Source organism: Hyla sarda, chromosome 4, assembly GCF_029499605.1.
Source record: "Hyla sarda isolate aHylSar1 chromosome 4, aHylSar1.hap1, whole genome shotgun sequence".
NCBI classification, from domain to species: domain Eukaryota; kingdom Metazoa; phylum Chordata; class Amphibia; order Anura; family Hylidae; genus Hyla; species Hyla sarda.
This window is the reverse complement of record NC_079192.1, coordinates 417,493,787-417,520,932: the sequence shown is the minus strand read 5'-3', so window position 1 is coordinate 417,520,932 and position 27,146 is coordinate 417,493,787. Positions and strand designations below refer to the sequence as shown.

The 27,146-nt window shown below is 41.6% G+C and overlaps 1 protein-coding gene and 1 long non-coding RNA gene across 11 annotated transcripts in view; one reads left to right on the top strand and one right to left on the bottom strand.

Moving 5' to 3' along the window:
* Window positions 1–673: 673 nt before the first annotated feature.
* LOC130267738 (uncharacterized) lies at window positions 674–27,146 on the top strand. The gene is made up of 2 exons (XR_008843265.1): window positions 674–810; window positions 26,517–27,146. It is a non-coding gene; the product is annotated as an uncharacterized LOC130267738 (long non-coding RNA).
* Window positions 804–27,146, bottom strand: part of CACNA1C (calcium voltage-gated channel subunit alpha1 C) — a 423,395-nt gene continuing 397,052 nt past the window's right edge. For 5 of the 10 annotated variants that reach the window (XM_056517888.1, XM_056517892.1, XM_056517891.1 and 2 more), the window contains 9 exons: window positions 26,646–26,773; window positions 22,327–22,461; window positions 15,804–16,141; window positions 15,590–15,616; window positions 15,364–15,486; window positions 11,820–11,929; window positions 11,507–11,613; window positions 9,269–9,571; window positions 804–7,152 (listed from right to left, as the gene is read on the bottom strand). In XM_056517888.1, the coding sequence (XP_056373863.1) occupies window positions 6,859–7,152; window positions 9,269–9,571; window positions 11,507–11,613; window positions 11,820–11,929; window positions 15,364–15,486; window positions 15,590–15,616; window positions 15,804–16,141; window positions 22,327–22,461; window positions 26,646–26,773 (1,565 nt within the window). In that variant the 3' untranslated portion in view covers window positions 804–6,858. The remainder of the gene's footprint in view (window positions 7,153–9,268; window positions 9,572–11,506; window positions 11,614–11,819; window positions 11,930–15,363; window positions 15,487–15,589; window positions 15,617–15,803; window positions 16,142–22,326; window positions 22,462–26,645; window positions 26,774–27,146) is intronic. The other 5 variants (XM_056517896.1, XM_056517893.1, XM_056517889.1 and 2 more) reach the window with 2 other exon arrangements.

Here is a 27,146-nt window from a genome sequence, read left to right as displayed (position 1 = left end):
ATTTAATTATATAGAATAGTACGACCAGACCGTGGTCTATAAACGGCAAAACAAATGATGCAACGTGATATGTGGATGTAGAATTTAACAGATGATAAAATCATGGTTTTCATTTATCTTTAGTGTATGTTCACACCACATGCATGATACTCATGTGGTTTTTATTTTTGTTATTGTGGCAGAGAAGATGGGGTTAACTTCCTGGGGTTAATGTTTGTTTCTTGTATGACTAAGGCCACATACTGTGGCCAAAACGCGTCACCTGTTCACCATGTTGACTGATTACTGAATAAAAGATACGTATTGCATCAAGACTGCGCTGGACATTGTCTACTTCTTGCCTATAGTATATGAGACAGAGGTCCGGTCTTGTCCGGGACGCAGTACGGGCAAGTGTGAGAGCTGTTCCTAAAACCAAGAGTCAAATTGATTAGATAATAAATCAGATATATATTTTTTTTTAAATAAACTTTATTTTGTAGCCATTTTACAACATCATTCCTTAGGTAAAAATGCAATCTTACATAAATATACATTTATCCCAAAGATCAACCTTTAAATATCTTTATTTCAGAGCCCATTCTGCCGGAGACTGGATGCCACGTGCAAGGAGAGGGGAGGAAGGTTTTACATGAAACACCCGAGAGCTGAATGTTCCCAAAGGGCCCTGGATAAATAAAGGGGCCCAACAGGAAGGCTGGAATAATGGAAGCAAAGAGGGGGCTTTCCTGGGACAAAGGTCTCTCCAAACACTGGGTTCCTTTCACTAGCTGTTTGACTCAGTGAGGATGTCTGATTATAGCCCTCCAGGTAATAACCTTCAACTCTTATAGGGACAGATCTGCATAACCTGTGAATTAGATACAATTTGCATAAAATCACGTGAAAAACATTTATTATTTTTTTTGCTGAATTTCACTGGCAGCTTTTTATTTTTGGCAGTGTCTGCTATACGTTACTGTACAGAGGTATTCTGGCACCAGAACCAGCCATGTCTACCACCACAGATACAGAAAACAATCAAAAATATTATTCAGCGATACTGCCGCTGTGTATTCATCCCATGGATAGTTCTGTAATACATTTTATATACCTACTATTTACCAAGTATAAATCTAGTTATTTACTAGCTGCTGAAAGATATAGATACAAGAATGAAATTGGCTGTGTATATTGCATATAATAGAATTGTGTTATGGTCATGTTGGGGGTTGTAGTGTTCTGTGTATAGCATGTAACAGACTTTTAGTATGCCCAGGTCATCTTGGAGTTGTAGTGTTCTATGGATAGACTAGAAAAGAATTGTGTTATGGTCATGTTCAGTGGTCGGTCACGTTGGGGGGTTCCAGTGTTCTATGCATAGACTATAACTGATTTGTATCATGGCTGTGTTTGGGTTTGTAGTGCTCTATGCATAGAATATAATAGAAGTGTGTTATGGTCCTGTTGGGGGCTCTAGTGTTCTATGCACTGACTATAAAAGCATTGTGTTATGACCATGTCCAGTGGTCTGGTCATGTTGGGGGTTGTAGTGTTTATGCATAGAACATAGTAGAATTGTGTTATGGTAATGTCCAGAGGTCAGTCATGTTGGGGGATGTAGTGTTCTGTGCATAGAATATAATAGAATTATGTTATGGTCGTCTTGGAATTGTAGTGTTCCATGCATACAGAATTGTATTATTGTTGTGTTAGGGTTGTGTTTTTATGTAGAGCATGTAATAGAGTTGTACTGTGATTATAATAGGAGGTGTAGATTTCTTTATCTGTATACAGTTCAGAAAAGATAGTCATCAGCATAGAAAAAGGGGAGATTCTTCTGGATTGCACCCATTCAGTTCCCATCTTTATTAGAAACCTTTTTGGAGGTCTCCCCTGAGATTTATGCCTCAGGAAACATTTGGAGAGGTTGTATCGCCAAATCCAGTAAATACACAATGAATAAACCCAATATGAAATGGCAAAAAAGCAACATATTAAATAGGTTACATATTTACACAGCAATGTACTGCACAGCAACACATCGCACAAACTCACCCACTGTAACAAAAAAAGAAATATTACAGTTTAAACTCCTAAAACCAGATGCAAGTGTGTGAGTTCACGATGGGAACTGGTGACCACAATGTGTTTAATGGCAGCCACACTGGACGTTACAGGTTACATTCGGCACTGCTGCGATTTGTTATCAAGTTAAAAGAAATTGCTAAGTTCACTTGAAATATTTAAAAAAAGCTGATCCAGATTCAAGTATTTCTGCAACAAACCCTTCATGCACAAAGCAGCACAAAACAGAAATAAAACAGCCACAAATCACTTGGTCAAAGAAGTGTTAGGTATCAGCTTCTCAGCACGTGGCTTCAGCGTATGGACGTCTCCATGGCACTGGTCTGTATAGGAGTTAATACATTTATTGTTTTTAATATTCCTTTTACATTTTGTGGCTAAGAATTGTATGTCCGGGTTATATGACACAGCAAACATCTGATTATGTATTTATTGTTTGTTTGTTCTCTTTACACATTTGTTCATCACAAGGATCTTTCAGGGTGCGTTGGCCTTTTGGGAAGTTCCTCCTGGAGGTCTAGGGGGAGGTGTAAGCGGCCATTAGAGGCAGTTTTGTTTCCTAAGCTTTGGCAATGAGGGGACATCGATCCTCGACCCTTGCATGTGCTTTTTGGCCTTTTTTGGTTTGTGGAGTGCCACGTTCCTCTAGAAGGGCTTGAGATAGATCACATCCTACTGGACATTTTGTGTATTAAGTTTTATGCAGAGCATGTTCTTTGGCTCTTTAACATAAAATTTTACGTAATGCTGAGAAATGCTGGGTCCTCCCAGTAACATTGTAGCCATTTTCTGCCTTGGCTGATTTAGTGTTCCCCTCATTCATGTTTCCCTTGTTAATCTCTTATATCTGCTTTAAGACATGTATGTTTTATAAACCAGGCAACCCCTATAAAGGCCGATATTTACCTAGGCACTTGGACTGAATTCACCCCAATTTTTTTAATGCAGCTCTGTCACAAATAAGCAGCAAAAAACACAGGTTAGTGCTCGTTCACAATGCGGAACGCCAACGGCTGAATGTCTGGTAGGACCGTGCTTACGCACCTCGTCCTTTAGATGGCAATGCAGCCCTGCAAAATTCCGCCCAAAGAATGGACATGTTTATTCTTTGGACAGAAAGTCTGCAGGGAGGACAAGCCCTAAGGTTATGTTGACACGTGTGTATTTTTCTGCAGATTTTCTGCTGCTGATTTTCTTACCCATTGACTTCAGTAGTTCCTCCACTATAAGGCTCCAATGCTGTCAGGAAGTTATAATGCTAAAGTGCTGGTAGAGAGTATTACAATACTCCCAGCCATGAGCCCATAATATATTTATATCTGAAGCCACAGACAAATATTCCAAAGAGAAAGCAGAAATCTCACTTAATCCGAAGGTTGATCGAAAAGGTTAATTTTCTCATTGCTCATGGTATAGATGATAATTTATGTATAATAAACTGTATAGCACCACTAAAGGGCACAGCAACCATAAAAGTGTAAAAATACCATTAGTCATTTATGACATTCTTTTAGCAATTTTTGTTGTACTTTGGCTGCGGATATTACTTTACCTTATGCTGAGTTATTCCATAGTAGTCAATGTCTACTGCAGTGTTTCCAAAGCAGTGTGCCTCCAATTGTTGAACAACTACAACTCCCAGCATGCTAGTTGGTCTATTGGCAATAGTGTTAAAACATAATATGAATACATATAAGTATAAATACTGTATATATTCATATATATACCCCTATAACATTATTGTTTAGGCCTTAATGCAGTATTGTATTTGCTCTTTTCTATAAGAACTAATTCATATCCATTATTTTAACTACAAGGGGTCAGCCCCAGTGCCACGTTGTGCCAATCGACTTCTACCACAGTGCTGCACGATGAGATGACAATGATATGGTGATGTCATAAATTAACATGCAAAAATTTGTCACATGTTTCATATCAGCAATACAACATCCCTGAATGTCTAGGAAAAAAATATCTATACCAATATATATATTTATATATTTATATGTGCGTGTGTATAAAATAATATTTCTTTTTTAACAGTATTCCACATTTTTAGCAGCTATTAATGACAATGCCAGTTTCTCGCTAATACAATAATTTGTGAAAAAATATATCCGTGTTAATTTGCCAGAGATCAGCGCACACCCACGATCCTTTGAGGGTCGGCAGGGGATTGTGAAACTCATTGATGATTACTAAAATCTATGCTGATGGACCCAAAGTTTTCGAAGTTAGTACTAAAACGATAAGGGAGGGGTCTACATGAATCATTACGAACTGTCAAAATCCAATACGAATGATTGCAGCGAACTCAGTGGTTGTCACCTTCACCGCTAATAAACATCATACACATAGGGGGGTATTTATCATTGTATTTACATCTGCTTTTTTGTGTACATTTGCAGCAATTTTTTGTGCAAATGGTTATTTAAGCAAACATTTTATGCTTACAGGGAACCTGTCATCAGATTTTACCCCATATACCACATGGCAACTCGTTATATATGGTAAAATCTTCTTAATTACCATGCTCAGGATACGTTACTGCCGGCAGTGATGGTAAAGTGATGACTTTTGAATGGTATCCCCTTGTCTCCTAGGCGGGAGCCATCCTCTACTAGTCCCGCCTGCTCGGGCTGTAATCACGCCCTCTCAGCAGGATTGACAGCCCGCGTCACCGCTCTGCATCCTAAGCAGATGGAGCAGAGTGATGGGGGTGTGATTACAGCCCAAACAGTGGGGACTAGTAGAGGATGGCTCCTGCCTAAAGGACTATTCACGGACTGCTGGGGGACACCTTTCAAACTTCATATCTTGACCAGTGCTGCCGACAGGAACTTCTCCCGGGCATGGGAAGGAAGAAGACTGTACTACTATTTAACATGTTATATATAGTAAAATCTGATGACCGGTTCCCTTTAAGTTATTTTATTAAAAGTTCTTACGGTTAAGTCAAATGTGCTTTGACTTTGAATTGTTGCAATTTTTTTCGCACTTTAGCCTGGACTATATATATATATATATATATATATATATATATATATATAAATTTTTTTATTTGAGGGGAAGTACGCACAGCCAAACGGCGTAAAAAGTAACTTGATTTACACATACAATGATAAATTCTCCCCAAAGACTGCATTTATCATTGCATTTTGCGCAATTTTTTTGTGATGTTTCTTAAGTAGTTTTCCGGCTTGGAAGGCCATGCACCTTATTCATGATTGTTTTTGCACAATATATATATTTTTTCATATTGCCATTTGCGCTCACTTCATTACTTTTTGTATTTTTGCACTGGGGGGGGGGGGGGGGCAAGGCTTAGCGCACGCAGATATATTAGTTGCATTCATAATTTGCGGTTGATAAAGAATGGCACAAATATACTCCACTCCTTAGGTGGTGTAGGATGTGGGAAGTTCATTGTTGCGTGTCCTCCCCTCCATTGCACATTCTTTAAAAAAGTTACACAATTCAATTTATTATGTTGCCTGAGCAATTTCTTAAATTAGACACAGAACTGTGCAAATGAAAATACAAATTGTGCAAAATTTCATGCAAATGATAATTCTTCCCCATAGACTGCATTAGAACATTTTCTAAATCAGAGTTTCTCAACCATGGTGGCTCCAGCTGTTCAAACTACAACGCCCAGAATGCCTGAGCAGCCTTTGGCTGTCCAGACATGCTGGGAGTTGCAGTTTTGCAATGGCTGGTGGCAGCCTGGATGGGAAACACTGTTTTAAATAAACATTGCATCTTCCAAGAATCTAAAACTAGGATCCAAAAAGAGAATGTCAATAATTAATTTGTACTGAAAAATTTAGCTAAAAACCATTCATATGTATTGTTATTTTTTTTAAAAAGGTGACGGTTTGGGTTGGTCCGTCTGCATCATCCAGCAGGGACAGCCAATCATAAGACAGTAATTAACGGCACTGAAACGTGACAGCTGCACCAAATACATTGTATTTAAAGGGAAGGATTAGCTGGATGACACTATTTTTTTTCTTAGCAGCAGAGACAACGTTGGATGATGCAGCAGGAGCTTTTAAAAACATTTCTTGTATCTGCAAATTCATTTTGAGAAAAAAAAACTTTTAAGGGTTAGGCTAGGGTTCACACTGCAGAATTTCTGAGTGTAATTTTGCTTAGAAATTATGCTTGAAAATTCTGATGTAGCAGAATTCCATAACTGTCAACGGGATTCGGCTGCACAGTGCAGACTTCATCAATGGACGCTCCGCCACTGAAATTCTGACTGCCGAAAGATTGTGGTCAGCACACACACACTCCTAGAGCGCTTGGAATCTAAATTCCGGAAATTCCTCATTATGAATATGAACCATAACCTTAATGTATGTTAAACATTCCAAAACAAGAAGAAAAAAGAAAATACCAAGCAAACAGTTGTGATCAGCTGAGCAATAAAGGTTTCTACCCAGATCCATCCTTTAGCTTTAAATTCTTAATTTGAAGGATCCAGGATGCCAGGTGACCCCCCAAAAGGATTCCAGCGGGTCCTCCAATCCAATAACGTAGAAAGAAAGTCAGCTCCGGATGTCTTCTCCCCCCTCCCCTCCCGTCCCAACTAAAATGGATGAAGAACGCTGTTCTGGTCACTCCAGGTCACGAGAACAGTGAGGCACTTCTGAAACAAACTCATTAGGAACACTGAAAAAAAAGGAGAAAGAAACTGAAGAAGGAGCACGAAAAACTCCTCCGGGAACATCCACCCTCTGACGAATTGGCATTTACTACGGCTCTGGTCTATGTGAGGCTTGCTTGCTACAGGCTGCTTACGTACACTCGGCAGTCCTCCTGTTCGCCTTCACTGTTCGCACAACCCGCTGTGTGTCCTTGCTCATCTGACCCAACCCCTGCGCAGTCCAACCCCTGGTCCCTGCGTTTGGCGAAAGGTGAGAGCTTCCCGTTTGGGCTGGGATTGCTATTCAAGAAGCTGTCAGCTGCAGACTCCATCTCTTCTATCGTCATGTCACAGGCATCTGCCAGCTCATGTGTTGCCACCTGCAAAAAGCAGGGGTCCTGAGCAAACTGCGCCAAACCTTCAGAGATCAGCACCTTTGGAGCACAGAAACAAGAAAAAGATCAATGTCATTTCCAGTGACAGTCTGTGGAGACAAGCAATGTTTAGCTTATATAACTAGTGGCAACATGAAATGTATGAAAATATTTCTGACCTAATTTGTATACAATCCATCCAGAAAAGTTAAAAAAAAATTAATAGTTGTGCGCACTACGTAAAGTACCCGTGACAAGTTATTAGGGCAGGCACCTACGACAGGTAGTCACAATCTCCACAATCTGTTGTGCTGCAATCACGTCTGCTGGGGCGTAATTGACAGCACAGGCCCACCCTGATGTCCGCAAGCTATTGCCGAAGTTTGCGTTATCCCGCTGCTAAGGCTGCTGCTACTCGGCATGCACAAGATTTTCGGCAATAGCTTGCTGATATTTGAGGGCTTGCCTGCGCTGTCAGTCATGTCTGACAAGGCATGATTACAGTACTGGAGACTGTGACTAATTGCCAGAGGTGCCCGGCCTAATGACTAGTTACAGGTAATTTACATATTACTGTACATGCAACGATTATAAAAGTTAATTTCTTTACATCTATGGATTGGACTGCAGACATCCATTGATGGTGGGAAATCTGATATTTACATAGACTGCATGTTGCAATTAGTTACGTAGGCTGAACATTTTTGACAGTTTCCCTTTAACCCCTAAAGGACACAGACAATTTTCATTTTTGCATTTTAGTTTTTTCCTCCTCTCCTTTTAGAGCCTTACATTTTTACAGATTTTTTTGTTATATAAGGAGAGTCATTTTTTTAGTGGAGGGGATTTTACATAATTTTAAAAACCTTTTTCAAATTTTTTATTTTACCATTTTTTTAAGTCCCTATAGCAGACTATTACGTGCAATCATTGGATTGCATTCACTGATACAGCCTGGCTCGCCATCATTAGATCGTAGGCCCAGACTCTCTGAATCAACAACAGTAGTAAAACTACACTGCTCAAGACAAAAGGTAACACTAAACAACACAATGTAACTCCAAGTCAATGACACTTCTGTGAAATCCCACTGTCCACTCAGGAAGAACACTGATTGACAATCAATTTCACATGGAACAGACAACAGGTGGAAATTATAGGCAATTAGCAAGACACCCCAATAAAGGAGTGGTTCTGCAGGTGGTGACCACAGACCACTTCTCAGTTCCTATGATTCCTGGCTGATGTTTTTGTCACTTTTGAATGCTGGCGGTGCTTTCACTCTAGTGGTAGCATGAGACGGAGTCTACAACCCACACAAGTGGCTCAGGTAGTGCAGCTCATCCAGGATGGCACATCAATGCGAGCTGTGAAAAGAAGGTTTGCTGTGTCTGTCAGCGTAGTGTCCAGAACATGGAGGCGCTACCAGGAGACAGGCCAGTACATCAGGAGACGTGGAGGAGGCCGTAGGAGGGCAACAACCCAGAAGCAGTACCGCTACCTCCGCCTTTGTGCAAGGAGGAGCACTGCCAGACCCCTGCAAAATGACCTCCAGCATGCCACAAATGTGCATGTGTCCACTCAAACAGGAGCATGCCCAGGCGTTGTAGGGAGGTCATACGGGCACGTGGAGGCCACACACACTACTGAGCCTTATTTTGACTTGTTTTAATGACATTACATCAAAGTTGGATCGGCCTGTAGTGTGGTTTTCCATTTTGATTTTGAGTGTGACTCCATATTCAGGCACAATCGCTGATGTCCGCTATCACTGGTGGGTCACCGGCTGTTGATAGCAGCCGGGACCTGCCGTGCGTGACATACCAGCACATCAGGACGTACATTTACGTTGATTATACTTAAGAGGTTAAAGAGCTCGGTGTATAAATCGAATAATACCCAAAATTTGCTAACTTGCATTTCTTTTCTATTTCATTCCACAATTTTTTTTGGGGGGGGGGAAGCGGGCGTGCGGAATAATATATTATAGTAAATTAAAAGGTGTCATTACGAAGGACAGTTGGTCCTGCAAGAAACAAGCCCTGTTACCGCTCTATAGGTGGAAAAATAAGATTTGTTGCTATTAGAAGGCCAGGAGGAATAAATAAAAAAGTATAAATGAAAACTGGCCTGGTCATTAAGGAGTTAAAGATCTACTTATCATCATGCCACTTACCGCCTCCACCAAACTGCTTGCACTGCCATGGTGCTGCCGCGTCTGGTCCCGTGCGTGGCAAGGAACTGTGAGGGAGGTCGGTCGATCTCGGCTGAGGTTGCAGTCGCTGCAGTGCACGGAGGGGAAGCTGCTGTTTAAACTGTCTTTGGGCCCTGGATCTCCTTGTAGCCTCAGTGCTGGCACAGTCTGTTGCGTCCACCCTCTGGAGCAAGGCGTGGCAGGCGGTGTGGAGCAGAGGCGTGAAAATGCTGTTGGCGAGTGACTCCTCCGTAGTAAAGGGCTGAGCCCAGCTACTGCTAACGCCTGTAAATGGAGAAGATGTAGAATATTATTTACTTAATATTGAAATAGACTAACAAAATAAGCCACTCATCTCTTGTTCCTTGCTATCCCTCTTGAAAAGCAGCAGTCGTATTGTTACCTTCCTTATACTAAAATACTGTCAATGGGCATCATTACATATGGTCAACGCTATTACACATCCAATCCTGTCTTCTCTTGCTAGAGACTAAGTGCTTCTTACTCATCGCCCAGATATATTAAGATTGTCTGTATTCTTCCGCCAGATTTATTCTCTAATTTCCGCTTAGTGTATCTACCGATTTTTCACATGTGACTCTGTGTGCCTACTTGTGCCAATGTGCACTAAACTGCGCCAATCACATCACTAATGTGAAAGCAAACCAATCTGAAGTTGCGGTGCGGTACCCAATGCAGACACCCTACAAAAAGTTTCAGATTTCAATTTAATAAATCTAGGCCATTGTGTTGCTCCTAAAGGGCAACTCTAATAAAATCTGAAAATTTGGAGTAGACTCCAACTACTACTGTAAATGTGGCCATGGGAGAAGTTTGAGTAGTTCATAGTTGACATAGTTGGAGCAGGTATCACTGCTAATGGATACTAATTCTCAGATTCCAAAAAGTAGAATGAGAAAAAGCTGTGCTCCTGTACTAGCCCTGATTGAAAACAAATTTGTTAAACACTGTGGAGCATATTTCTAGCATGCAAAAGTTGGAAATTCGTAGATGTTTCAAGTTTATTAAAGGGGTAGGGGATGTCTCGCCGCGGGGGTCCCGCCGCTGGGGACCCCCGCAATCTTATATTCGCCACCCACCTGTTTGAACTGCACGCCACGTTGCCAGCTCACAAACAGCCGGTGGCGATCACTGGGCCGGAGTATCGTGACGTCACTACTCTGCCCCCGTGTGATGTCACGGTCGTCACGCCCCCTCCCATAGACTTGCATAGCGGGGTGGTGACATCACACGGGGGCAGAGTCGTGACGTCACGATACTCCGGCCCTGTGGTCGCCACCTGGCTGTTTGTGAGCTGGCACCGCGTCTTGCAGCTCAAACAGGTGGGTGTCGTATACAAGATTGCAGGAGTCCCTAGTGGCGGGACCCCCGCGGTGAGACATCTTAGGTGGGTGTCGTATACAAGATTGCGGGAGTCCCTAGTGGCGGGACCCCCGCGGTGAGACATCTTATCCCCTATCCTTTGGATAGGGGATAAGTTGTCTCAAGGCCGGAGTACCCCTTTAAGACAGCTGCATCTCTTTGCCTTATGGACCAAGCACTCCACGTAATATCTGCCCCATCCCAATTGACTGCAAAGCAGTTATGTGCAGTATCCTTGCTGAAAAGAAAAGAGCCACGGCACTGGGTAAACTTGCAAGTAAAAGGCCTTCTTTATTGCAGCATAGCAGGGCGAAAAAGGAGCTGGACCAAGATGCCATCGAGACAAGACAAAGCGTCACTGGATGCGAAACCAGTGCTCGTCGGCGTCGTGGTCCAGCTCCTTTTTCGCCCTGCTATGCTGCAATAAAGAAGGCCTTTTACTTGCAAGTTTACCCAGTGCTGTGGCTCTTTTCTTTTCAGCAAGGATTCTTGGACAGCTTGTCTTTCTGAGCACGGGTCTTGTGGATCTACCCTCTTCACTGCAATCAGTGTCCAAGCTGATCGTGAGTAGTGCGGGATCACGTTCTTTTTCATCTAACTTAAGTTATGTGCAGTATCCTTCCGGAATTTCCATAGCGTAAATTCAGCCTTTTATACAGTGCACCAGAATCCCATTGAACTTACTATCTGCATGATGAAGACTCACAATGGAATTCTAAACCATGAAGTCCCCCCTATAGTAATATTACTGTTATCCATCACTTGGATGGTTATAGAGAGAAAAGAAGAATAAGAATCATCACAGCTAAAGATGGAGAGAAATGATGGTATTCCCACCTGATGGTGAACCAGATGAAGCTGTGGTAAGACGGCTTTGGGTGAAGTGTCAGCTCCCTGGTTCCGATACCTTCGTAGACACTCCAAATGGAATGACGCCCTCCTACCTGCAAAGAAAGGAAGTAGAAGAAGCTGCTTTCAATAAAGCCTCTTAGATAGTTTAGTTATCAACATCCAGAGACCTGTATTTGCTCACAAATGCTGCAGTCCAGATAAATATTATAATTTGTAGAAAACTCTGCACATTTGTGACCTTAAACTAGAAAATTGCCCTAAAAAACTTTTCACATGACTCTAAATCTTCTGGGATTACCTAAAGAGGCGGAGCGCAGGAAGCTTCTCTTAGGGGATGGACCCAACCCTCTCGCCATATCTCCTTCAGATGGGGTAAGCTGCCGACTCTCCTCATCTCGATCAGAAAACCTGTAAGGTATATGGAGGATTTCAGATATAACCTGTTCTTTCATAGACTACAGATGTAGTGACAATGAAATGTACACTCACTGGCCACTTTATTAGGTACACCTGTTCAATTGCTAGTTTCATAAATAGCCGATCACATGGCAAAAAGTCAGTGCATTTAGACAAGAAGAGGTAGTCAAGACAATGGCCCAGATTTATCAAACTGTGTGAGAAGAAGTGGTGTGGTTTCCCACAACAACCAATCACAGCTCAGCTTTTCTGTCTTAACCTCTTAAGGACCACAGGTTTTTCCGTTTTTGCACTTTCGTTTTTTCCTCCTTACCTTTTAAAAATCATAACCCTTTCAGTTTTGCACCTAAAAATCCATTTATTTTTTGCGCCACCAATTCTACTTTGCAGTGACATCAGTCATTTTACCCAAAAATCTACGGCGAAACGGAAAAAAAAATCAATGTGCGACGAAATTGAAGAAAAAACGCCATTTTGTAAATTTTGGGGGCTTCCGTTTCTACGCAGTACATTTTTCGGTAAAAATTACACCTTATCTTGATTCTGTAAGTCCATACGATTAAAATGATCCCCTACTTATATAGGTTTGATTTTGTCGTACTTCTGTAAAAAATCATAACTACATGCAGAAAAATTTATAAGTTTAAAATTGTCATCTTTTGACCCCTATAACTTTTTTATTTTTCCACATATGGGGCAGTATGAGGGCTCATTTTTGCGCCGTGATCTGAAGTTTTTATCTTTACCATTTTTGTATTGATCGGACTTTTTGATCGCTTTTTATTCATATTTTCATGATATAAAAAGCGACCAAAAATACGTTATTTTGGACTTTGGAATTTTTTTGCGCGTACGCCAATGACCGTGCGGTTTAATTAATGATATATTTTTATAGTCCGGACATTTACGCATGCGGCGATACCACATATATTTATTTTTATTTACATGGTTTTTTTTTTTTTATGGGAAAAGGGGGGTGATTTGAACTTTTATTAAGGAAAGGGTTAAATCACATTTATTAACTTTTTTCTTACACTTTTTTTTTTTTTGCAGTGTTATAGCTCCCATAGGGACCTATAACACTGCACACACTGATTGCCAGCACTGTTCACTGCAAAGCCATAGCTTTGCATTGATCAGTGTTATCGGCAGTCGATTGCTCAAGCCTGTATCTCAGGCTTGGAGCAATCAATCGCCGAGGGGACACACCGGAGGCAGGTAAGAGGACCTCCGCTCGTGTCCCAGCTGATCGGGACACCGCATTTTCACAGCGGTGGTCCCGATCAGCCCCGCTGAGCAGCCGGGAAGGTTTTACTTTCGGTTTAGACGCGGCGTTCAACTTTGAATGCCGCGTCTAAAGGGTTAATAGCGCGCGGCACCGCGATCGCTGCCACGCTCTATTAGCCCCGGGTCCCGGCATCAGATACATGTCGGGACCGACCCGATATGACGCGGGGTCACCGTGTGACCCCGCATTATATCACGGGAGCCGGCCAAGGACGTAAATATACGTCCTTGATCGTTAAGGGGTTAATGAGCTCTGGTAAAGTGAAAGCTGAGCTGTGATTGGTTCTTGTGGGAAAATCTCTCCACTTTTTTTCTCACACAGTTTGATAAATCAGGGCAAATGTATTGATGTTCAAACCGAGCATCAGAATGGGGGAAGAAAGGGGCTTTGAATGTTGCTGCCAGATGGACTAGTCTAAGTATTTCAGGGACTTTCATTAACAACCATCTCTAGGGTTTACAGAATATGTCCTGAAAAAGAGAAAATATTCAGTATGGGCAGTCGCGTTAAGGAAAGTGCCTTGTTGATGTCAGAGGAGAATGGGCACACTGGTTTGAGATGACAGAAAGGAATCAGTAACTCAGATAACCACTGTACGCACAACACATCCATCCTTGAAGAGATGGGCCACAGCAGCAGAAGACCACACCGGGAGCCACTCCTGGCAGCTAAGAACAGGAAACTAAGGCTACAATTCACACAGGTTCACAAAAATTTAAAAAAAGAACGTTGCCTGGTTTGATGAGTCTCGATTCCACCAATGATATTCAGATGGCAGGGTCAGAATTGGGAGTAAACATGAAAACATGGATCCCTCCTGCCTTGTATCAGCGGTTCAGGCTGGTGGTGGTGGTGTAATGGTGTGGGGGACATTTTCTTGGCACACTCTGGACCCCTAGTAGTTGCGTATGGTATAAACACCACAGCCTACCTGAGTATTGTTACTGACCATGTTTATCCCTTTATGACCACGGTGGTCACATCTTCTGATGACTACTTCCAGCAGGATAATGCCCCATGTCACATCACAGCATCTTATACATAACAATGAGGTCACTGGACTCCCGTGGCCTCCACAGTCACCAGATCTCATCCAATAGATCACCGCTGGGATATGGAGCCGACAAAATCTGCAGCAACTGTGTGATGTCATCATGTCCATATGCAGCCAAATCTTTGAGGAATGTGTCCAGCACCTTGTAAAAAGTATAAAGGGAGCCTGACCCTGTGCAAGGCGTACCTAATAAAGTAGCCAGTAAGTGTATGCATTTATGGGCACTTTTGACTTCTCTCACAACATTTGCTTTTCTCTCACTGTAATGATGTTTGGCAATCTTAAAAAAAGCATCACAGAAAAATCTTATTCCAGTTTGTGGTGTACAGTGACCCCTCGACCTACGATGGCCCCGACATACGATAATTTCAACATACGATGGCCTCTCAGAGGCAGCATCAACATACGATGCTTTTTTATGTCGAGGCCATCGCATAAACCGCTATCCGACAGCGCAGACTGCTTCAGTTCCCGCCGGATAGACGTTTACGGTGCCCCGTGAGCACCGGTGATGTCTCTTACCTGTCCTCGGGGCTCCGGCGCGTCGTCCTCGGGATCCCCTGCATCGTCGGCGCTCTCCATTGACGTCATCACGTCATCCAATAGGAGCGGCGTGCGTAGCGACGTGATGGCGGCGACGGAGCGCGCGGATGATGGGGAAGCAGAGGCCTTGCCGGAGCGTCGGGAACGCAGCGACAGTGATGGACGGCGACATCCCAGGCAGCGGTGACGGTCCGGAGCGGCAGGGGCAGGTGAGTACAACTTCCTCTAACAGTGGTCTTCAACCTGCGGACCTCCAGATGTTGCAAAACTACAACACCCAGCATGCCCGGAAAGCCAACGGCTGTCCGGGCATGCTGGGTGTTGTAGTTTTGCAACATCTGGCGGTCCACAGGTAGTAGACCACTGTCCTATACTTTACATTGCACGGATCCCTCAACATGCGATGGTTTCAACAAACGATGGTCCGTTTGGAACGGATTACCATCGTATGTTGAGGGACCACTGTAGTGCCTTATGTAGAAGTAGCTCTTCATTGGTTGGTTTATCAGCCACATATAATATTATTGCGTTTACTCTCACATGTCAGCGCAGAGGAGGCTGGGCTCACTGCTGTACTCCACCTCCTCGCTTGCATCGTACGTCTCATCCTGTGACGCTTCCTCCCGACATATGATCGGCAGACGGCTGTCTCTGGACACTGAACTGTGGAGGAAAGAACTTGTTATGCAAAAAAAAAGGGCTCTAAAATACATAATGTACAGTTTAACCTGATACAAGCAAAGATCTCTGTAAGTGTGAAACCTACCGTCCCCAGGCCTCACAATAACATGTTCTGGGTCAGCGGTAAAGGAAAACAGAAAGACACAGTCACATTGGAGACACCCTGATGTTATATATGAAAAAGCCAGGTGCGTGGATGTGCTACCAGCTGATGGTGGTTCACGGCACCTTTTTTTCTATCTGAAGAACCTGAACGGACTGTTCTATCATCAAGGTTCTTATTTTGAGCTCAGTCTTACCTCTTGGAACCCAGTTTCCATGATCCATGAGTACGAACCGGGCAGCTCTGTCCTTCTACGGTGCTGACGGTGCTCTGGAATGGGAGCAGGTTGGGAAGACGTACCAAAGCTTTATTGTTGGCATTATTGATGTTGGCATTGGAACCAGAAGACGAGTAACTGCTCGGAGTGAATGTAGAGTCCACCAGCTTCTCGTGCGATGGGGAATCCAGATCCCCAGGCCCACCGGATGTCTTGTTGATGTGAAGCGGTCGTTGCGTGGTGAACGTCTGTGGGAACGCACTTCGTACTTCGCTTTGGTAGTAGCTGACGTGATTCCCGAACAAGCCTCCTGCTCTCTATGGGGGGGGGGGGGGGGGGGTATGATATACAAAGTAAGATCCAGGGATTAGCACAATATTTTAGATAATGATACATTAGCCGGTCAATTACCTAAAATACATATTGCCTTTAATAAAATACTGTTGCCTTCTATTAGGGTACATTCACACTGAGGAGACTCAACCAGGATATTTTCTTCATTGAATTACTCTGTGGATCTGCCATCTTCCTGCTCCATGGTAAATGGAGAAGAAATTATCCAGATTGGCCAAGGACATAAGCGCAGTCCCATTGACAAGCGCAGTGGAAATCCCATTGAAATCAATGGAATTGCAATACCTGTTTCCACCTTACAATTCAGTAGTGTAAACAACTTACAGCAGTGTTTTCCAACCAGTGTTCCTTAAGCTGGAGGCGCACTGGTTGGGAAACACTGCTTTACGGGGTCTCTACCTTCAGTTTTGGGAGGCAAAGGTACCAGCTGTATTGAGCGGCCTGACTTATCACGTATATTCATATAAAAGACAACTTGGATTTTATACTTGCCCATTTTCTCACTGAGCAAATTCATTTTTACTGAGGAATTTGAACATAAAGACACGGATCCAGTAAAGCACAGAGACCACGGGAAATAAAATAGACATGAAACTGCAACAATGCGGGACTACGATTTGACAAGACAAGGAAACTACAGGATTGGGAATACATTTTCACAGATGGAAGTGATCACATAAAACACAACACTGATGTAGGTCAATCAATCCCAAAATAGGAAAAAGTGCTGATTAAAAAAAAATAAAAATTTGATAACTAATATAGATAAAGCAAGTCCTTCCATATAAAAGTAAGAAAGAGCTGCTGGGAGCTGTAATCACTGTCTATGTAGAGGATAGGAGCTTCTTCAGGGCATTTATCAAAACTGAACTTGTTTTTCGTTCTGTTTAGAGAAAAAAAAGTTGCGGGGAAAGTGGCGGCCGTACGCCAAATGTATCAATTGGCGCACAGACTTTGAATGCCTGCTGAACTGCTCTGGAGAAATGGCGCAGAGCACTGCTCTGGAGAAATGGCGTAGAGCAGTGGCGAGCTGTGCGACATTTGTATTAAAAGTCATACGAACCTTAACCCCTTAAGGACTCAGCCCATTTTGGCCTTAAGGACTCAGACAATTTAATTTTTACGTTTTCATTTTTTCCTCCTCGCCTTCTAAAAATCATAACTCTTTTATATTTTCATCCACAGACTAGTATGAGGGCTTGTTTTTTGCGCGACCAGTTGTCCTTTGTAATGACATCACTCATTATATCATAAAATGTATGGCGCAACCAAAAAACACTATTTTTGTGGGGAAATTAAAACGAAAAACGCAATTTTGCTAATTTTGGAAGGTTTTGTTTTCACGCCGTACAATTTCTGGTAAAAATGACATGTGTTCTTTATTCTGAGGGTCAATACGATTAAAATGATACCCATTATTATATACTTTTATATTATTGTTGCGCTTAAAAAAAATCACAAACTTTTTAACCAAATTAGTACGTTTATAATCCCTTTATTTTGATGACCTATAACTTTTTTATTTTTCCGTATAAGCGGCGGTATGGGGGCTCATTTTTTGCGCCATGATCTGTACTTTTTTTTTATACCACATTTGTATATAAAAAACTTTTAATACATTTTTTATAATTTTTTTTTTAATAAAATGTATTAAAAAAGTAGGAATTTTGGACTTTTTAAATTTTTTTTCGTTCACGCCGTTCACCGTACGGGATCATTAACATTTTATTTTAATAGTTCGGACATTTACGCACGCGGCGATACCAAATATGTCTATAAAAAATGTTTTTTACGCTTTTTGGGGGTAAAATAGGAAAAAACGGACGTTTTACTTTTTTATTGGGGGAGGGGATTTTTCACTTTTTTTTACTTTTACTTTTACATTTTTTTACATTTTTTTTTTACACTTGAATAGTCCCCATAGGGGACTATTCATAGCAATACCATGATTGCTAATACTGATCTGTTCTATGTATAGGACATAGAACAGATCAGTATTATCGGTGATCTTCTGCTCTGGTCTGCTCGATCACAGACCAGAGCAGGAGACGCCGGGAGCCGCACGGAGGAAGGAGAGGGGACCTCCGTGCGGCGTTATGAATGATCGGATCCCCGCAGCAGCGCTGCGGGCGATCCGATCGTTCATTTAAATCGCGAACTGCCGCAGATGCCGGGATCTGTATTGATCCCGGCACCTGAGGGGTTAATGGCGGACGCCCGCGAGATCGCGGGCGTCGGCCATTGCCGGCGGGTCCCTGGCTGCGATCAGCAGCCGGGATCAGCCGCGCATGACACGGGCATCGCTCCGATGCCCGCGGTTATGCTTAGGACGTAAATGTACGTCCTGGTGCGTTAAGTACCACCTCACCAGGACGTACATTTACGTCCTGCGTCCTTAAGGGGTTAAAGGGGTACTCCGGTGAAAAACTTTTTTTTTTTTTTTAAATCAACTGGTGCAGGAAAGTTAAACAGATTTGTAAATGACTTCTATTAAAAAATCTTAATCCTTCCAGTACTTATTAGCTGCTGAATACTACAGCGGAAATTCTTTTCTTTTTGAAACACAGAACTGTCTGCTGACATCACAAAAACAGTGCTCTCTGCTGACATCTCTGTCCATTTTAGGAACTGTCCAGAACAGAATATGTTTGCTATGGGGATTTCCTTTTACCCTGGACAGTTCCTAAAATGGACAAAGATGTCAGCAGAGAGCGCTGTGGTCGTGATGTCAGCAGAGAGCTCTGTGTTTCATACGGAAAATAATTTCCACTGTAGTATTCAGCAGCTAATAAGTACAGGAAGGATTAAGATTGTTTAATAGAAGTCATTTACAAATCTGTTTAACTTTCTGGCACCAGTTGATTTAAAAAAAAAAAAAAAGTTTTTCACCGGAGTGCCCCTTTAATACAGTTGTCGCAAAGAGACATACGGCAGTCTTAAATTGCCCTGTAATATGTTCTAAATCTGGCCCGTGCGACTTTTCTGCGACATTTTGCACATGGTGAATTAGTGACCACTGCACAAAGTGCTTTAGATCAGAACACTTTATGATCATTAAAATTAAACAGTCTAAATGAAATGTCGCAGGAAAAGTCACAGTCTAAATTGTTTGATAAATTCCCCTCCGTATCCCAAAGACGTAAAATGGAGCCGCCTTCAACAAAGGAGAGGATAACCCTGGCCAAAAATACCATTGTATTGTAGGAAATATTGTATCCTGAAGCCATTGTAAGATGAGGGATCACTGTATACCCTAAACAAAGACTCAAAACTGGATGTAAACAGGACCTCAAATACAATTTTACATGACCAAGTGCACTAGATCGAGGAGAGCAGGTGTATTATGGGAGGAGTGATACAATGTTATCAGAGAAGGTGTAATACGATATTACCAGAGCAGGTGTAATACAGGAGTCATACAATGTTACTAGAACAGTTGTTATATAGGAGGAGCGATACAAAGTTACCAGAGCAGGAGTAATATAGGAGTGTTACAATGGTACTAGAACAGTTGTAATTAAAGAGGAGTGATACAATGTTACCAGATGAGGTGTAATAGATGGAAGGAGTGATACAATGTTATCAGATGAGGTGTAATAGATGGAAGGAGTGATACAATGTTACCAGAGGAGGTGTAATAGATGGAAGGAGTGATACAATGTTATCAGATGAGGTGTAATAGATGGAAGGAGTGATACAATGTTACCAGAGGAGGTGTAACAGATGGAAGGAGTGATACAATGTTATCAGATGAGGTGTAATAGATGGAAGGAGTGATACAATGTTACCAGAGGAGGTGTAATAGATGGAAGGAGTGATACAATGTTACCAGAGGAGGTGTAATAGATGGAAGGAGTGATACAATGTTACCAGAAGAGGTGTAATAGATGGAAGGAGTGATACAATGTTACCAGAAGAGGTTTAATAGATGGAAGGAGTGATACAATGTTATCAGATGAGGTGTAATAGATGGAAGGAGTGATACAATGTTACCAGAGGAGGTGTAATAGATGGAAGGAGTGATACAATGTTACCAGAGGAGGTGTAATAGATGGAAGGAGTGATACAATGTTACCAGAAGAGGTTTAATAGATGGAAGGAGTGATACAATGTTACCAGAGGAGGTGTAATAGATGGAAGGAGTGATACAATGTTATCAGATGAGGTGTAATAGATGGAAGGAGTGATACAATGTTACCAGAAGAGGTTTAATAGATGGAAGGAGTGATACAATGTTATCAGATGAGGTGTAATAGATGGAAGGAGTGATACAATGTTACCAGAAGAGGTGTAATAGATGGAAGGAGTGATACAATGTTACCAGAGGAGGTGTAATAGATGGAAGGAGTGATACAATGTTATCAGATGAGGTGTAATAGATGGAAGGAGTGATACAATGTTACCAGAGGAGGTGTAATACATGGGAAAAGTAATAGAATGTTACACATAAAAAGTAAAACAATGTCACAAATAACAGGTACAATGATACCAGATGAGGTGTAATAGATGGAAGGAGTGATACAATGTTACCAGAGGAGGTGTAATAGATGGAAGGAGTGATACAATGTTACCAGAGGAGGTGTAATAGATGGAAGGAGTGATACAATGTTACCAGAAGAGGTGTAATAGATGGAAGGAGTGATACAATGTTACCAGAAGAGGTGTAATAGATGGAAGGAGTGATACAATGTTACCAGAGGAGGTGTAATAGATGGAAGGAGTGATACAATGTTACCAGAGGAGGTGTAATACATGGGAAAAGTAATAGAATGTTACACATAAAAAGTAAAACAATGTCACAAATAACAGGTACAATGATACCAGATGAGCAATACAAGGTAACACATGATACAGCAGGACACGATGCAATGTTACTTTAGCAGATGTAAAAGACAGAGGAGTGATACGATATTACCAGGGCAGACATAATAGGTACAGGAGTGATACTATGTTACCAGAGAAGGAGTAAAAGGTACAGAAGTGATAACATGTTACATACAACAATACAATGTAACACTACAATGATACAGCAAGAAAAGATGCATTGTTGCCAGAGGAGGTGTACTGGATGGAGGAATCCCACATTGCAGCCAGGTAGAATAATAACCAAATGATTAATACAATAACACAACTTCAACACAACGGTGATACAGCAGGACAAGGTGCAATGTTACCACAGCAAGTATAATAAGCAAATAAATGATAACAATGTTACCGGGTTCATCGATAAAGAATAAGGGATTCAGAAGTAGTGGCAGATGTAAGCAAATGTACAATGTTACACATAATGGATATGATCTTCAGTAATAAAACAAACTAAAACATATAGTGAAGAATAAGTGACGTTATAATGTGAAAACATGGTAGAAGGATATATTCATAGTGTTGTATGAGAGAGAATACTTTACCAGCAAATAAGATATATAAAGTGTTACCTGTCATAGAGACAGATCAGTAGAACAAGCAGGTAGAAGAGTTCACTTAGATTGTTCTCTCTCGACTCCATGTCATGTAACCAGGACATAAATAAGTCTAGGGGACTGTCCTGTTTACATAGATGAAGAGTAGGGGGAGAAGTACGCGGCCGTGCAGTTCTCTTCCTCCTCTTTCTACTGATTGGTCGGGGTGTAAACATCTCCTGACGCATACAGCAAACAGGCAAGGCTCTGGTTATAGGAGGCCAGAAAGTGTCAATTTAGCCTCTGTGTGGTATCTGTCGGGGTTTGTGCTTTATTGCTGGATAGAATAATCCAGAGAAAGATCCAGTAAAAAAAAAAAACATATACCACGCATTATACTTTTTTTTTTTTGGGAGTCTATGTATGATAGCAATAAGGCCGATGTGTCTGTCAGGGAGTCCCCTGATGTATACCCCTGATGGACACTGCAAAAAATATGGTGTGAAAAGAGCCTAAATTGTTTCAGAATGATACTTACTGTGTAATAATGTTATAGACAGAATGACACACGTGAGGTTACAGCAGATCTATAGATGGGTAGATAGTGGATGAAACATACAGTCAGCAGGTGTTATGGCTCTATATGCCGGTGAGGAATCAGTACTTGTTGTAGCAGAGTGGATTTTGGCAGTGTTACCCCCAAATCTCATGCATATATGTATGCCCCAGCGCAGTAATTTCCTACACACCCTGAAGATGTCATCCTCGGATGCTGCAGACACGGCCTCCTTCATGGCTTTGTCCAGCTCTTCCTCTGCGGTCAGGTCTCCAGAAATAGCTCTGCGAATCTCAGGCCCGATATCATGCAGCGTGCGCAGCCCAGCCTGGGGGGAACCACAAACATCTGGGCTACTAGCCAGGGCTGAGATTTGTCAGCTTCCCATCATGATTACACAGCTGAGAGCAGACACAAGAATAGGGGCCCTAAGGCTGGGCCCATTTACATGCCAGTGTACACTGTCCTCAGAAAAGCAAGGAAGTGTTGGGTGTTGGATATATAGTATATACAGGGTGGTATATATAGCTATGTACAGAATGGTTTATATATAGGGTGGAATATACAGTTATGTACAGGATGATATATATATATATATATAAAAGGAAGGATATACAGAATGATTTATACAAGGTGGTAGATATGGGTATGTACAGGGTAGTGTACACTTACATATTTAGGGTAGCATATACAATTATGTACAGGATGAATTATAAAGGGAGGTATATACATTTATATACAGAATGGTAGTAACAAGGTAGTACATGTGTTAAAGTTAAATTTAGTTTTCAGGTAAAACTTGTTTTCCATAGTGAAAACTAGTTTTGACTGAATGCCTTTGTGAAAACTAGAATTGACTGCTCTTCCCCAGTGAAAACTAGTTTTGACTGAATGCCTTTGTGAAAACTAGAATTGACTTTTTCCCTAGTTAAAACCAGTTTTTACTGAACACCTTTGTTGAAACACCAGTTTTTACTAAACGCTTTCTTAAAAACTGGAATATTTACTGAATGCCTTCGTACAAACTAGAATTTACTGCTAATCAAAAACAGAATGTAAATTGAAACTGGCTTAAAGTAGAGAAAACTAGTTTTAACAAAATGACTCAGTTCAAACTGTTTCCACAGTTCATCTAGCTTACATGTGGCGCTTGAGATCATAGCTCATCTAGCTGACATGTGGTGCTTGAGAATGATTCTTATTGGTTGTGCGACATCGCCTGACTTGCAGTGGGTTGACCACGCCGTCTCCACATTCCTGTGTATTCCTCTGCTAAGCACGCTCGTGCGGGCCGACCACGTCGCCCTTGCAATATCCATGTACCCCTTCGCTAAGCACCAAAACAATACTTTTTATAGGTTGTAGATCATTAAAACACTGCCATACACTCAGCAATCTTGGCCTGTCTGCTAAGCTCCTTCCCTTTCCCCTCCCCCCCCTGTTGTTCATGTGATCTCAGACTCACGCAGAGGCCTGCTAGGGTCAGAGGAAAGATTTAAGACTGCAAGAGAACAGAAGATTAGCAAGTTACAAAGGTAAGAGTATAAATACTGTGCCCTGGCCGCTGCCATTTTATACTACCCCATCCCAACACAGTGACATCACTGCATATTTACTCTATTCTGTGACATCACTGTGTGCATTATCCCTGTACTGTGACATCACTGTGTGCATTATCCCTGTACTGTGACATCACTGTGTGCATTATCCCTGTACTGTGACATCACTGTGTATTATCCCTGTACTGTGACATCACTGTGTATTATCCCTGTACTGTGACATCACTGTGTATATTATCCCTGTACTGTGACATCACTGTGTGTATTATCCCTGTACTGTGACATCACTGTGTATTATCCCTGTACTGTGACATCACTGTGTATATTATCCCTGTACTGTGACATCACTGTGTGCATTATCCCTGTACTGTGACATCACTGTGTGCATTATCCCTGTACTGTGACATCACTGTGTGCATTATCCCTGTACTGTGACATCACTGTGTGCATTATCCCTGTACTGTGACATCACTGTACTGTGACCATTGGGGTTATCCCAGTAATGTGACATCACTCATCACTGTGCATTATCCCTGTAATGTGACATCCCTCATCACTGTGTGTATTATCCATGTACTGTGACATCATTGTGTGTATTATCCCTGTACTGTGACATCACTGTGTGCATTATCCCTGTACTGTGACATCACTGTGTGCATTATCCCTGTACTGTGACATCACTGTGTATATTATCCCTGTACTGTGACATCACTGTGTATTATCCCTGTACTGTGACATCACTGTGTGCATTATCCCTGTACTGTGACCATTGGGGTTATCCCAGTAATGTGACATCACTCATCACTGTGCATTATCCCTGTAATGTGACATCCCTCATCACTGTGTGTATTATCCATGTACTGTGACATCATTGTGTGTATTATCCCTGTACTGTGACATCACTCATCACTGTGTATTATCCCTGTAATGTGACATCACTCATCACTGTGTATTATCCCTGTACTGTGACATCATTGTGTGCATTATCCCTGTAATGTGACATCACTCATCACTGTGTATTATCCCTGTAATGTGACATCACTGTGTGTATTATCCCTGTAATGTGACATCACTCATCACTGTGTATTATCCCTGTAATGTGACATCACTCATCACTGTGTATTATCCCTGTAGTGTGACATCACTGTATGTATTATCCCTGTAATGTGACATCACTCATCACTGTGTATTATCCCTGTACTGTGACATCACTGTGTGTATTATCCCTGTAATGTGACATCACTCATCACTGTGTATTATCCCTGTAATGTGACATCACTCATCACTGTGTATTATCCCTGTAGTGTGACATCACTGTATGTATAATCCCTGTAATGTAACATTACTCACACAGAGACCTGCTGGGGTCAGAGGAAAGATTTGAGACATTTCACAAGTTTGCCTAGTTAAAACTAGTTTTAATCCCTTCTTGACGAATGACATACATGTACGTCATGGAAGGTTTTCCTGACCTGTGACATGCATGTACGTCATGCAGATACTTGCCGGGCCACTGCTAAACGTGTAGCACTGTGCCTGGTAAGATGGTGGCTGATAGCCAGCCATCTTGCCTCGGGACCAGTGCCCCCCCCCCCACCCCACCCCAATCGCTGCATTGGAACCTACAGGGGAAAAGGAAAGAAGAGCCAAAGGAGGTATGTAGGGGAGGGGTGGAAATTGCTGCCTGCTATGGAGGAACTGTTGCCAACTATGAGGGAATGGTTGCCTACTATGGGGGGAACCTCTGCTGCCTACCTAATGTGGGGATCTATCTACTACCTACAAGCTATTATGGAGACTAACTACCAAGTTAATGGGGGGCCACCTACTACCTACATACCTTATATGAGGTTTTCATTTACGGGACAGCTATCTTGGGATTTACTTTTACATTCATTATGTTTTTATATATATATATATATATATAGCCCTTCCCTAATAAAAACTGAAAACAGTTTTCCCATAAAAAAAAAAAACAACCTGTCACATTACATTTAAAATAGTATCGTAATTGGCATCGGCAAGTACTTAAAAAAAAAAGTATCGGTACTCGTACTCGGTCTTAAGAAATGGGATCGGGACATCCCTAATAACTATTTGGCATGACTGATAGAGAATTTCAAATCTAGAAAAATGCTAAAAACTACTGCATGCATCAACAAAATTTACTACTAATATAAAGTACAATATGTCACAAAAAACAACCTCAAGCAAAAAATAAAAAGTCAGTTCTAGTTTTTACAAAGGCATAAATTCTAGTTTTGTAAGAAGGCGCTCAGTAAATATTCCAGTTTGTACGAAGGTGTTTAGTAAAAACTGGTATTTCAACAAAGGCGTTCAGTAAAAACTGGTTTTAACTAGGAAGAAGCAGTCAATTCTAGTTTTCACAAGGCATTCAGTCAAATCTAGTTTTCACTAAGGCATTTAGTCAGAACTAGTTTTCCCTAGGGAAAACCAGTTTTAACTAAAAACTAGTTTTATCTTTAACAGATACACTTTTATAGTGGGCATATATCGAATAATTGGTTGTTATACACAGTACATTTATTATACTATTGCATGCATAGTCATTAATATACTGTTGTATAAAGGGAGAAACTTTAAAACCTATATAATACAAATCTCTTTACTGGCATATTGTAAGAACTACAGATGTATAACTTATTGTCCTATAGATGCTGGAAGATGTGTGAATAGATATTCATATAAACTATATTTAGATATTAAAAAGATCAAACCAGTATTTTTTCAGTGCAGTATGTAGCATGCTATCTACAAAAAAATCAGTGAACAATATCTTAATGACTGTACCTTAATTCTGCAGTGATCGGGACATGGCTGACCTAGTATGTGCCACCCAGGAATCTGGTGACCCTCAAGACTGCAGAGAATATATACCTGACTCTATGTACTGTAAACTACATCTATACCGCCAGGGACTGATCACAAGTACCTGCAGCGAGAGAGCGTTGCGCTGGGAAGGTTTTCCTACCAACCCCTGCTCTTTGCGTTTTTTGAATTTCCGAAAATACTCCTGTATCAGGAAGGTGGCATAAAACTTTCCCACAGTAACTTCATCATCTAAGTGAAAGAAAAGCAATAATCAGCATTTGGTGTAAAACTGACGGGTGAGTACCCAGAATACCTCACAACCTCCTACATTTATCCCCCTGAAAAGAGACCTCACTGCTTGTCATGTACAAAGATTTTACATTTATGCAAGTTTCAGACAAGTATAATACGGCCACATTTTCGTGTCCGTATTTCGACTGTGGTACCCTGACCCCAACTAAAGGCATCATAGTTTGGGTCATTACACATGCAATCTTGCAGGGACCTGTGGCCATATTATAGTCATTTGTAGCCTAGCCTGATCTTGAACACAGCAACTTTGCCTCACTTAGGGTGAATTCATCTTAATAAAAGCTGCAGAAATCATCTGCTATATACAATG